The sequence below is a fragment of the Cavia porcellus genome, unplaced genomic scaffold (assembly GCF_034190915.1).
Source record: "Cavia porcellus strain 051 isolate PalLab524CR breed Dunkin Hartley unplaced genomic scaffold, mCavPor4.1 scaffold_1, whole genome shotgun sequence".
In the NCBI taxonomy this organism is placed as follows: Eukaryota; Metazoa; Chordata; class Mammalia; order Rodentia; family Caviidae; genus Cavia; species Cavia porcellus.
The window spans coordinates 196,304,538-196,318,140 of NW_026947484.1; the positions used below are offsets into that span (position 1 = coordinate 196,304,538).

General features: G+C 50.7%; 1 protein-coding gene across 11 annotated transcripts in view; it reads left to right on the forward strand.

Moving 5' to 3' along the window:
- Window positions 1-13,603, forward strand: part of Dab2ip (DAB2 interacting protein) — a 178,724-nt gene that overhangs the window by 98,189 nt on the left and 66,932 nt on the right. For 5 of the 11 annotated variants that reach the window (XM_005004048.4, XM_013153405.3, XM_013153406.3 and 2 more), the window contains one exon: window positions 2,607-2,752. The exons of 5 other annotated variants lie outside the window; for them this stretch is intronic. In XM_005004048.4, coding sequence (XP_005004105.1) covers window positions 2,607-2,752 — 146 coding nt within the window. Of the gene's footprint in view, window positions 1-2,606; window positions 2,753-2,806; window positions 3,027-13,603 lie in introns of those variants that run through there. One more of the 11 variants, XM_023565482.2, reaches the window with a different exon arrangement.

Consider the following 13,603-nt stretch of genomic DNA (forward strand, 5'->3'; position numbering starts at 1 on the left):
GGTGAAGGGCCTTTCCTGTCATCTCTCAGCTAGGGATCTGTGCAGCTAGTTTGATTCTTGCATGCCAGCCTGCAGCTCTGGGTTCTCAGCTACTGGGTTGGCAGCAGGCTCTAATGCAGCCAGAAAGTGGGCATCAAAGACTTTTATTGAAGGAAGAGGTGTGATTTGTCCACTGACCCTAAAAGTTAAAGGTTGAGTTAGATCTTTATTTTTCCAGCCATACTGGGAATGGAATCCAAGGTCTGGTGCATAGTATGCAAATCCTCTACCACCAAGCAGTATCCCCAGCCCTTGCCTTGGATTTGGAATAAGGCTTTCTGACTTGGAGACCAGTTAGTCACTCTTCCTAAGTTTGATGCTCCTTAAAAATGAAGGGGGGGCTGGGGATTTAGCTCAGCGGCATAAGCGCCTGCCTTGTAAGCAGGCAGTCCTGAGTTCGATCCCTGGTACCGATAAATGGATGGGAGAAAAGGCTTATTTTCTTTCATCAAGAGCTGAGTGAGAAGCTTACTTGGGTCTGCCAGCCCCCGAAGGAGAATTGGCTAGCTGTGAGGCTGGGCATAACAACGGGCTGGAGGAGTCTGAGGTTCTCGCTTACCCTTGCTATGGCTATAAACTGTAAAACGTGCTTCATGGTTCTTTATATGAGTGTAAAAATTGTGCAATTTTCATCAGTGTAAAAAATAAAAATCAAGAAAAAGTACAAGCCCGTTGGGGAAACTTGGGTGACATAATAGGCGTGGGAGAACCCATGCAGATCAGCCAGGTATGGCTGAGATTGGGAAACCTAAAGTTTATAGTGGTATAGATCCCTGCCTGCACACTGTCTTCCCAGGGGCTGCTGCTCCCCAATCTGCATTGCCTGGCCTATGTGTCATTCCTCTGGATTAGAATCACTTCCGGCACCTCTAATACCAGAAGATAGTTGTTAGCCACAGCTGATTTTGAATAGCTCAGTGCATAATGCTAGGTGCAGAGGGCAGTTGCATTTGAACTGTGCTTCCTGGGAAGGTAGCATTTCAGGTGACACTGGATGTGCAGAATGCTGACAGGTGCCCACAGGGATAGGTCTTCTATGGATGTTGAGAAGTTGAGGAGGAGAGGAAAAAGTGAAGAGAAAAGACAGGCAAGGGAAAGTTTAAAGAGGGTGGGCAAAGATGAGGTGTCCCGCAGGAAAAATTTTGACAGTAGGCAGCCCTGGAAACTGGATGTCCCAGAATAAGTCACTTTATCTCTCTCAGCAAGGCTACTTCATATGAGATACTATTTTTCTGTCGATTTCTGTTTGAGCAGATGACCTGAGATGCTACTTACTGTACACTCCCCGTGTTTGATCTCATTGTGTCTAGGGTGCTGGGGCCACAGAGGAGACCAGATCCAGCATAGGGCATGGCTTAACACAAATGACCACCCTCCCCCTTGACCCAGAGAGGGCTGCCAAGACTGCCTTTTACTGAATGATGGATGATATGTACTTTTCAGATTATGTATAACACTAACTTTAAATTATTATCCTGTTTCTGTTGTTGGATCACCTAGAATGGAGGTGGGGATAGGTGAATCCCAGAATCTCTCCCAGAAACTCCTCCTTCCACAAGGAGTTTTCCCCCACTTTCCTCTCCCTCAAGCAGTGGGCAGGACCAGGCTGTGGCCTATGGACCCCTTTCCTCTCCTATGTCCCCATCACCCATAACGGAACACCTTGCAGCCTGCAAGTTTGAACTCTGTCTCTTCCTGCACTTGTATTAGTCCTGGGGCTCTCAGGTGGGGGTGGTGGAGCTTTAACTGGTAAATGGGTGCATGGCCTGGATGGGGTGCCTAACCCCTGATGCACTCCGTGGGGATACCCAGGAAACCCTTCAGACCCTCAGGCCCCTCCCTAAACTGGGCACTAGGGATCCTGACCCTAAGGTGATTGTCCCTGCTGGGGTCCAGCGGCTTTAGGCTTCACCCTGACAATCCAGCGACTGCTGCTCAGATTAAGAGTTCTATGTGCTATGTACTGCTAGGCGCTGGTCGGTGGACCCCTCAGAGGACCACATGCTTGATTTTCAGAGCCACGACAGGCTGGGAGCATCGACCTCGCAGGTGGAGGAAGGCGCGGTGTCCTTCCCCAGAAGGGCTAGAGGGGAGTTGTGGTTCCTCCCAGCGAATGGAAGAAGGCCGGGGAAGTGAGGGGCAGCTGGCCTTCCAGGGCCCCCAGGGTCCCGCCCCTCCTCAGCCCCACCCCTCGTTCCCGCCCCGCTAGTCCAGGCGCCGGGGGTCGGGCGGTTTCGGCCGCGGCCGGTGCGGCTCGGCTCGGCTCGGCTCGGCGTCGTCATGGCAACAGCGGCTTAGGGGCGGGGGCGACGTGGCGGGCCGGGTCGGCAGGCGGGCGGCGCGGAGTGGGCTGGGCCGCGCTGCGCGGGCCGGGCCGTCGGCGCTCGGTCGGCGGGCGGGCGGCGGCGCGGGCCGCGAACTGTTAGGGCCGAGCCTGAGCTCGAGCTCGGCCCGCCCTCGGCCGAGCGGCCGCCCAGCGAAGGTGCGGGACCCGCGCGGGTCCCGGCCCGCTGCCGCCGCCGCGCTAACCCCGCCTCCCTTTCCCCCTCTTGTCGCCCCGCGCGCAGGGCTTCCTCAGCCGCCGCCTCAAGGGCTCCATCAAGCGCACCAAGAGCCAGCCCAAGCTGGACCGCAACCACAGCTTCCGCCACATCCTGCCGGGGTTCCGGAGCGCCGCCCCCGCCGCCGCCACCTCCGCCGCGGACAATGAGAGGTGAGCCCGCCGCCGCCGCCGCTGGCCTCCTCGCGCGCTGCCCAGGATGTGCCCCGAGGGCGCAGGGGACAAAGCCCGAGCCGGGCAGGGGCGCGCCGCCGGGAGGGCACCCCGCGCTGCCCTCCGGGAACTTGTGGGGCCGCCCCGGACCGGGGGGACCAGAGGAGGACCCTGCCCTCTCCCAGCCGGTGAGGTGACGAGCGGGTGCCCGAAGCCCGGGGCGAGGCCGCGCGGGAAGTGCCCTCGCCGAGAAGTCCTGCCTCGCCTAGCCGAGGTGGGCATTGTTTCCTAGCCGCGCGGTGCCCGGGGCTGGGGACGGAAGTGGTGTCTCTACTCCCAGGATCCATCCCCTGACCAGGGGAGCCCCTGGGTGTCCCATACAAAAGGCATTTTGGCCGGGTTTGGCTGAGACCTGGCAGCGCCTGTGATGAGGAAAAGGACGAACATCTGGAGGGGAGGAGCAGGGGGCTGGGCCGCTTAGAGGGCACATCTGCTCTAAGTAGGGCACGTGCTCAGCTGAGGGCTGGGGCAAGCAGAGTGGGCAGTGCCTAGGCCCCGAGTTCAGGGTCCTTGGCTGAGGCTGGGAAGAGGGAGCGTCCTTCATTCCCTCCCTTACCTCTCCACTCCCAGGGGTGTCTCCTGTTCCCTGTTTCCTGCTCCTGGGCAAGCCTGGAGCAGGTGTGGAAATTCCACGGGGAGGTGCCTTGTGGGGCAGAGTAGGAGAGGGAGGGCTAGTTCAGCCTGCTGGTGAGTCGTGGGCAACAGGAGTAGGCTCCAGCTTCCAAGGGCAAGTCATCTTGTCAGTGCAGGGGGGCACTGGGCAGGCACAGCCTCTGGGAGGGTGCCAGCCACAGGCACCTTTCCACTTAGGCACAGGCACGGTGATGGATTTCTGTGCTAGTTAGAACGCATCCCTTCCCAGCTGATGGAGGTGAAAGAACGGGCAGGCACCAAGGAGCCTTTTTAGCATTCAGCCCCAGCATCTCAGGCTGCTGGCATCTGCCTTCACAGGGCAGTGTCTGTGTACAATCGGCGAGTTGGCACTCCCTGTAGGGAAGGCATAGGTAGAATGAAAATGTCCGTCCCTTCCTCCTTGGTTCCAGCAGGTAAAGAAGTACAAGTTGTAGCCTAACTCCTGCCCAAGGTTGAGTGACTATTTAACTAATAGTAATAGCCCCCCACCCCGCAGCATCTTTGATGAAGAGTACCCTTCCCACATGCCCGCAGAATTGCTGGACCTTTAATTTTCATCTGCCTGGAACTGTTCTCTTCAGTGCGTCCTCACCACTGGCTGCAGCTGGCTTCCTGCCCCAGCTGCCAAGCCCAGCCCAAGGCAGGACCCTTGGCCTTTCTCTGATGGCCATGGTGCCCCAGGGGACCAGGCGTGCCCTGGCAGGAAGATGCAGCCAAGCCAGAGCTCAGCGCTGGGTGCAGCCACTGCGTCTTTGAAAATCTCGCTTCCCATCTTTGTTATTGTCTGGGCGGCAGGCCACCCGGTTTGCTGCCTTCCTCCCTCCTCTCGGCCCCACCTTCAGCTCTCTGTCCCAGGAACATGCCCTTCTCTGCGCTTTCCTTGGCGGGGGTCAGGACCCTATGCACCCGCATGCGGGGGCTTGTGTACGTACCCCGTTTTGTGTGCATGTGGTGGTTGTCCGGGAGCAGGAGAGAGAGCAGGCAGTCCGGCCTCTGAGTATGTCTGCCCTCCCGGGAGAAGCAGCATGCATGTTATGTTTACCTCCCTCCAGTGGGGAGCCAGCGTCAGAAGCCTGCTAGGAAAGCCGGCTGCCGGCAGGCAAGTTGGCCCTGGCGAGCACTTGGCTGGCAACCCTGGCTGAGGGTCGGGGAATGGCCAAGATGACCTCATGCGCGACCAGCCCTGCCTGGCCTCAGGTCAGCCTTGCTACATGCTAAGGGGGTGCAGAGTGGGGGTTGGGCGTGAACTGTATGGCTGTTTCTGGAACCCGTGGTAAATGGTGGTGGTTGGAGCTAAATATCACTGGCAGTGGTGTGGAATTGTCTTTCTAATTTTCTATAAACAAAATCTGGCTTGATGGCTTCTCTGGCTCAGGAAGGATGCCCAGATTCCCCATGCATGAGCAGAGAGACTGGGTTTGAAATCCCTCTTACCAACCTTGAACCCGAAAAGGCTTTTGCCAGGACTGGGGGCTCCTGATTTATTCCTTTGCTTAGGAATAGATTCTCCAGCTGCTGCTAGGATGGATGAGCAGGTGTTTCTCTGGGGCAGTCCCTGGAGTCCTCCTATGTGGAGTTGAGTGAGAAAACCAACTAGGGTGTTGTCTACCTTCCCCACCGAAACTCGTGGTCAAACCTGGGTGAGTAGAGAGGAGCCTCCTCCTACTCTCAGGTGGGTGGTTGTGCTGTTGAAGGCTGGGAGGAGGGAACTGGCTGCTTTTGGCTTGGCTTTAGTAGCAAGGAGGGGTTGAATCCTGGCTACATGGGACCCCCCCCCCCACCACCACCACCACCGGCTACCATGTCTCTTGCTGGGGCTGGAGTAGGTGCCAGTCTCGGAAAGTAGATGGGAACAGGAACGAAGAGTGAGGTGGAGTCTTCTCTGGTGGCCCATGTGAGTCCTGGTGCTGGTGGCTCTCCCGTGTAGATGAACAGTCCAGCAGGGCATTCTGGGGTGGCCACTTGAGTCAGACTTTGGATGGATCTGGGTGGTTTATATGGCTGCTGAAGACGCTTTGTTGCATGCTGTCTGTATGTTCTGCAAATTGCTGTGTTGGAAGGTTCTTTTTTGTGCTTTGAATTCTCTCATGTGGAGGTTGAAAACCAGTTGGTTCTGTGCTGGGTTCTTTGGGTTCCCTGAGAAAGGAAGCCTCAGGTGGGGCCTCTGCTGTCTAGTTGGAACTGGGGGCCAGCACTTTCTATAGGACAGATCTGAGCCTTTATACTTACTCTCCAGAAAACGGCTTTGCGGGGAGATTCCCAGCAGGTCTACACAATTCCTAGGCCACTTAGACGTTCATTTCCTCTTTGGAGGCTTGGCAGTAAGTACCAAGGATAGGTAATCATTTCTCTGGATCGCAGAAATGAATGCTGCTCAGAGAGCCTTGCAGGTGAAAGGTGTGCTGGCAAAAGCATTTTTGCTGTGCGAGCTGAAATGTTGCCGCTTCAGTTACAGGGCTGTTTTAATGTTGGTAAAAGCGATACAGGATGTGGTGGTTCTGCCTTCCCAGAAGATGATTTCCAAGTCATTCATTTATTACTCTTTCTGAGGTGCTAGGAGGGTCAGCTGGCAATACTGTGCTTTCCTCATCTCCTTTTTTCTCCTGTTACTGTTCCTGAGTGATTCCTGGTCTTCCGAAAGTACTGAGAGTGTGTTTCCTCTGTCTTGTCTGTTGGTCTCTAACCCTTGTAGTGGTAGTGTCCCTCTTCTGATTCTTGCTAGTTGCCGTCATGTAAAGCTTAGCTCATCAAAGCAGGCACCTAAGTACAGGTAAGCAAGGCTGGAGTGTGTGGATTTAGAGATGCATTCCCCATTCCAAGAAAGTGTGTGTTGTTAGAAATGGATATACGAAAGTTACTAGTGGTGGGATTCCAGAGGGTGCAGGACTAGGGATGAGGGAGATACTTGGGAACTGAGGTAAGGGCTTCCTAGAACTCTCAACTGGAACTAAGTAGGTAGGAATAAATTCTTCCCTAGGGTGAGACATTTCCTGGAAGAAGGGAGAGAGGAAGGTGGGGAAAGGGATAGGGAAAATGAAGGTAGAATCTGTTCTACTTTTTTCACAGACAGGAGATTCAGGAGGGGCTGTGTACTCAGATCTGATTTCATGCCCACTTTTCCTCTCCTACTGTGGACAGAGAAGGTCTGATCCTTTCTGCATTCCCTTGGGATAATGTGTGAAGCATGGTAAAGGCAAGATGATATTGCAGTTTAGGGAGTCATTGGGAGTACTGGGAGTGTGTGACCTTTGGGTTTGAAGTCAGACACTGCTAGGGCAAGTCACATAAGCTTTCTGAGCCTCTGTTTGCACTTCTGCAAGATGGGAATGATGATAACAGTGTTTTGGGAGACATTAATGCTAATGTATTCAGCACATTAATTTTAAGTATCCATCCTGGTCCGTGCTATTTTCTTTTTTTTTTTTCTTTTTCGTTTTTATCGGTACCAGGAATCGAACTCACGACTGCCTGCTTGCAAGGCAGGCGCTTATGCCACTGAGCTAAATCCCCAGCCCCTCAGTGCTATTTTCTTACAATTTAATGTTGGGCCTTACTCATTTTTTAAATGTTCCTAAAATTTTACTAAACAAAAAGTAAGGCATAAAAGAGGCTAGGCTGGGGCCAGGGGATACAGCTCAATGTCACATCACCTACCTGGCAAGTTCAAGGTCCTGAGTTCGATTCCTGAAACAAAAAAAAGGGAAAAGAAAGAGGCTAGCCTAACATGTTGTAGATTTTCAGTAAATGTAATTTAATATCGATTGAGATAAATCAGTTCTTCTTACAGTGTGGGAATAATAAGCAATCATGCAGTACCATTCTAAAGCTTAAGAGCAGTGATATCTGGGAAATGGAGTGGGAGAAAAGTAAGTCTAAATTTGTTCCATCTGGACAACTTAGTAATTTAGCAAGACCCTGCCTTAAAATAAAAATAAAAAGGGGCTGGGATGTAGCTCAATGTAAAGTCTCTAGATTCACTCCCAAGTTTCACCAGAAAATAAAAATAAAAAGCAGTAATAGGTGCATGGTAAAGTGAATTAAACTCTACAGATCATTGTAAACTTTGAACAAAAGGCATAACAGCAAAGTGACTTATATTCCTGTCTACACCTGAGAAAGCAAATCTTTTTGCATTTTAAAAATCTATTGGAAAAGTTCATTGTTCCATCTTTTGGGTTATCTTTGTTTTTAAGCATTAGGCATTTAGGTTATGTTTAGGTTTTCTTTATGAAAAATTATCTGGAGATTTATATCTGTATATTCATCTTTATGTACATCTGATTTTTTCCCCATAGGTTAAAATCTTAGAAATGGAATTACTAAGGTAAAGAATATAGAGTTTCAGATTTTTGATAGATGTTTCTTACCAGAAGTTTAAGAGCAATGATAGTTTCTACACCCCTAATGATTTTTGAGAGTATGCATTTTTGTACACCGTTTAAAACATTATCATCATTAAAATAGTCTTTGACGTTTGGATAGGCAGAAAGATGGCATTTCTTCATTATTGGCATGTTAGGGATTGAATATTGCTTCCCTGAGATTAATGATCAGTGGTGCTACTGCTTCTGGGACTTGTCTCTTCCTGCCCTTTGCCTGCTGAGCATTCCGACAAGCCCATCATGGGACTTTTGGTTGCCCAGCTGGGCCTTCCTCAGAGCTAAGAGGCATTAGGATTCACCTACACCTACACCTACACCTACACATGTTAACAGGCAACTGCCTTCCTAGAGGTAGGACAGGAATTTAAAGCTACCTGCAAGGAGTACTTACCTGGCTTTTTCCCTTTCTTCCATAAGGGAATTAGATTCATTTCTTAATCTCATAGTTGTTACAGGGAAACATTATCTTTACATAGTGCTTTGAAGAGGGTACAGGGTAGGTAGACAGGCAATGAAAGGGCCATTACGTTCAGGGACAATGAGGCATGCAGTCAAGGACATGGAGGTGTCTTTGAGATTCCTTACCTTTTCCACAAAGACCGGGCCATATGTCCAGATCGCCTCCAGACTTCACCATCTTACCTGGAGCCCCCAGGTACCTCCAGGGACAGGACAGACCAGAGCCACACATGTGAGCACAGGATTCTGAGCCTTTACATCCAAGGCGGGAGAGGAAAGCCACCAAACATGACCTGCGCGCATAGAAGAACCAATTTATTTTTGCTTTCTCATTTTTATTGCCCTCCTTTTATATCTGCGGCTCCCTCATGTACTTTTCAGAGATCTGAGCAATATTTTTAGGAATGGTGGAAATTAGCTAGTGAGAATGTGATCAGTCTCAGGCTGGGGTCTCAGAAGCTAGAGACACCTTGCTTTGAACAAGTGTGTTTATATCTACGTACATTTTTTTGTGTTTTGCAAGTATGCACCTGTTCTAGTGAGGGTGTGTGTACGTGATATGTAAATATCATTATACATGTCGGTGCACTTTGAATGAGTTAATACATGTAAGACATTTGGAACATACCAATATGACATGTTGGGCTGGACCATATCAAGTAGCTATTTTTGTAAATGAAATATGGGCAAATGACTCAATCTGCATGCTCAGTGAGCATTCACTACCATTATTGTCTTTGTGTATTTTCTCTGTGTGTATACTCTTGTTTTGCAGGTGTCTTCATTCAGACCGTTGTGTGCATGCTTGTGTGCATGTATGCATTTTCTGTCTGGGCATATGGACACTCTGAGCTGGCCCATTCTATGAACAAATTGATAGCCTTCTTGGGGAGAACTTCCAAGACAGCAGCCCTCTGACTCCCCTCTCACCTTCAGTTGCAGAGCCCAGGCACTGGTGCGAGCCTCAGGGGTACTGTGGGGCCACTTCCATTCTCCCTAAGTAGCCCTGCCTGTTTCTAGGCCCTGTGTCTGAGGATATGCAAATCAACTCTTTAAAGGAATTCCTTTGCAAAGTATTTGAATCAGAAAGTTAATTACTAGGCTCTAATTAATGGCTATTTTAGAAGTCCAGAGAAGAAAACTGGAGATCATAAGACTGAAAAGGCAAGAGGGGAAAAACACCCAACTCCCCCAGCCAGCTTGGTGACTCCTCCTTGAGGTGGCAGGGCATGACTGGCTTCTTCCCTACTCTGAGCTGTCAGCCACGCCTCTGTGGGTGAGTGGAAAGGCACCCCTTGCTCAAAGACACTCTGGTGCTTCTTGTCTTCTGGTCATAATCTGTCCATCTGGGAAGGGAGGGATGGCCAGCACCCCAGGTGGGGGTGGGATGTAAGAGGCAGTATAGGGGCCTGCTCTGGCCTCAGAGCAGCTAGGTAACATGCTCAAGGCCTGGCCTGGACCTTCTGGGGTTTTCTAGTTATGCCTGCAAGGAATGCTTTAGGCTTCCCGCTAACAGAGCCTTAGAAGCTGCCTCAACCAATTCTCCACCAGGGGCCCAGCTGCCTGCTCTCAGTGGCCCATGTGGAAGTACCATGTATAAAGGAGATCTTGCTTGCATGGACCCTTTTTTGGGCTCTGGTCAGGCCTACTGTCTGTTCTCTGTGACCATGGCAAGCTATAAGTCCTCTCTATACCTCCTTTTATCCATCAGGATCCTGCCTGCCACCTACCTACAGAGTTAGAGGAGACTGTAGTGATACGGAAACCTCCCCACCCATGCACCTGTTACCGTTCCTCCTGCGTTAGAGGGTATCTGTCCTCTGTGGCATGTGACTGTGCACTTGTGTTTGCACAGGCCACACTGCATGCCACTCCACATGCATATGTAAGACCCTTCCTTGGCATTTGGAATCACATCTTGTAAAAGCTGCCATTTGTGCAGCTGATGTCCTGCTTGCAGCAGGCCAGTACTAAAGTAGGGGTCAGGAGAAGGAAGGGGAGACAGGATCCATGCCCCTCTGCAAGTGTCCCTAATACCATGCCTGAGAATTTCATGTGCATTCTTGGAGGATAGTAAGAAGTGACCACAAGGCTAGAGGTTAGGCTTGATCCTGGGGACATGCCAAAAACAAGGCCTCCCTTTTTCCCTTCCCTGTGCCTGGTCAGAAGGCCTGAACGTTCTGCTCTTGGGCTTGTCCCCTTATCAGACCACAGTGGATGACAGTGCCTGGTGGAGGGCTGGTTGGAGACATTAATAGAGCACATCGTGTCCTGCACAGAGGAGGTGCTCTGAGTTTGCCAGCGAATGTGCCTAGGTTTCCTAAGAGGGATAGGCATCCTCAAGGCCCTGCCCTTTAGAGCTTACCTCAGAGGCAACCTGAGTAGGCCTTTGCCACCTCCTCCTTCTGCTACCCTTTCCATTACCCCGTGTGGGTCCCTTGACTACTGCAGAGCAGGCTAGAACAGAGAGTGCAGGAGTTGCAGTCCTGGCTTTACTGCCAACTGAGGGTTAAAGAGCCATGGAGCTCTGAGTCCCCCTTTTCCAACTGCCATTTCCCTGCATCTGACATCTTATAGGGTGCATTGCTCTTGACCTCTTCTACCTGCCTTTCCCAATGGGCAACCCCTTGGGGAGTGTGGGTCCTTCTGCAGCTCCAGTTCCGGAGTTGCCACATACTCTCCCCAGCCAGTTAACCACTGATAGCATCTTCTACTTTTTATCACCCAGACCCAAGCCAGGCCCTTGTTCGCAAGTTCAGCTAGACTGTAAAAGAGTACATTGGCAGAGATATAGATGGCACTGGGGTAGCATGGGCACTAATTTGATGCGACATTGTCGTGGGGAGTTTTCATACTGAGGGCAGTGAATTAGTGTAGCGTCTCCCTGTGCCCACTGACTAACGGGAAGTTAATTTCATACTGTGTCTTTTTGACATTCATAATCAAAGCGTAGTATTGCAGCTGCAGATTGTTAGCACGTGAAGAATGTGTGCGCTTCAACAATTACTGTTTCTGACTGGGGAGGAGATTGATTAATAGATTGTTCCTAGTCCCACCTCCTCTGTTCCTTATCCCCTTCACGCTTTCTTTCCTTCCTTCCAACTTCCCGAGGTTACACCTGGAAATAGAATTGGTTGTGCCTAAAACTCCACTCTTATTTTAGAAGCCCAGGGCAAGGGAGGACCTATAGGGCCAGGGATTGCATGGAACATCTCACCAAATGCAGGTTCTTGGGCCCCACCCCAGGCATTTTGAATTACTCTTTCTGGGTAGGGTAATTGTGGTTTCCCAAAGTTTGTTGTTCTTGCAGAGGGGCAAGAATTGTGTTCAGCTGTGTGCCAGCAGCTTGTGTAAGGACTTCCCATGCAGTGTTTTTATTGATTCCTCATAGTAAATTAGTTTTTGTTTGTCATTTCACAGATGTAGATTTTAACCCCATTATGTTAATAGCCTAGCATCACCCTTTAGGAGACACCCTCTGTTCATCCTCCTCAACAGGGCCTGAGATCTCACCTTTACCTAATCACACCTTTTACTTTTAAAGCTGAGATAGCCTTTATTTCTAAGGTTAAGATGCTCTTTGAAGTAAACCTTTCTTTTTCCTTTTCCAAGTAGCAGGAGCCCTGTCTCCTCTTGTCAATAGCTCCTGTTTGATAGGCTCCTTCACATCAGTGCCCTGCGTTTTCTGAGGATACTCGGAGTGGGCAGGGCATTGAGATGCTTATCTGAATTTGCGTGTGGGACAGACCTGGAACTAGAACTTGTATCCTAACTACTGTTCCAATACTTAGCCCACCTGTGTCATTAAGGCCCACTCTCCTTGCTGACTCCCTGGTTATAGGTGGAGAAGCTGAGGTTCAAAAGAGTGAGGTCATTTACCAGGGGCCAAGCAAGTATCAGTAATGTTACACAAGGCCTAGTCCATTGACTCACTACCCCTAAAACCAGATAGGTGAGTGTTTCAGGGCTTGACCAGGGGTCTTTGGCCCCCAACTGGTAGGGGACTTCTCGTATAGCTAGGAGGGAGACAACAGAGGCTGTCAGTGAAGAGGCCAGACCAAATGGGATGAATTGTACTCCTACTGAGGCCAGGCACCTGCTAAGGATGTGGGCTGAGGATAGGGGTGGGAGGACCAGGAATCTGGGCCCGTGAGGCAGGAACTGGAATTTGAATCCATGGCTGCCCATTGACCCACCCGTCATAATGCCATGTGTGGGGCGTCAATCTGTCAGCTGGTCCAGGGCTCAGCTCCACCAGATACTTCCCTCAGACCCTCAGAATCCTTGTCTCAAGAAGGCAAAACTAGAACCTGATGTCTCAGGCCCTGAATTCCTGCAGGGAAAACAGGCTGGCACAGGGCAGTGTGCAGAGTCTTTCCTGGGCTTGAGTTTACTGCATTCAGATCATGAAGCTCCCGGAGCTGTTTTAGAATGGAGCCATTGTAGTGGGGCAGGATGCAGATTCTGTCATCTTGTTGCCTTCCTGGGCAGGTTTCTCTTGGTTTTCCTAATAGTACCACCCACTGCCCTAGAGTGGCCACTGAGGGTGGGCTGGGCTGTGCCCAATGTGCATTTCCTCACCTTACCCTCACAGCAGCAATGTGGATGGCAGGTGCTGTTGCTGCCACACTTTACAAAGAGGAGAGGGCATCCCAAAGAGACTAAGCATCATGCCCAGGCCTGAATTTCCTAAGGAGGAGAGCTGGGGTCAGAACCTACCAGGCTGGCTTTATTCATAAAATCCTTGCCATCAGGTACTCAAGCATGTTCTCTGCTCGCATCCTGCATTCTGCATGTTCTGTCAATAAGGACAATAAACTGGCTACTATTCGCAAAGCACTTGTGGCCCAGGCATTTGTGCTGTATGTACATTGTTTGTGATCCTCTGGACTGCTTTACAGATGAGGAAACTGGCCTCAGAGAGTAAAACTGGTTATCTGGGATTAGCATCACAATGGATTTAGAGTCCTAGGTCTGTGTGGATCCAAGCTAGGTCTCTCTCTAGTAGCTAACATGGCCGAGCATGTACTGTAGACCCAGCCCTGTCTTCAGCAGTTAGCTGAGATGAAGATACTTGACCTCTGTGACAGCGCATTCCCTGCTTATTGATGTGGTCAGAGCTGGGATTCAAACCCCAAAAGTCTGATTCCTGGGCCTGTCCTGTTGTCTGCCTATTTTGCAGATGAACAAACTGAGGTTTGAAAGATGAGTCACTTACCTGTAGACAGAATTTGTACCATGTCTCTCTAGAATGTTTCACTGTTCCCCACATGAGAACATAGCAGCCACCAGAAGGGTTTGGAAGAGTATCCCAGGG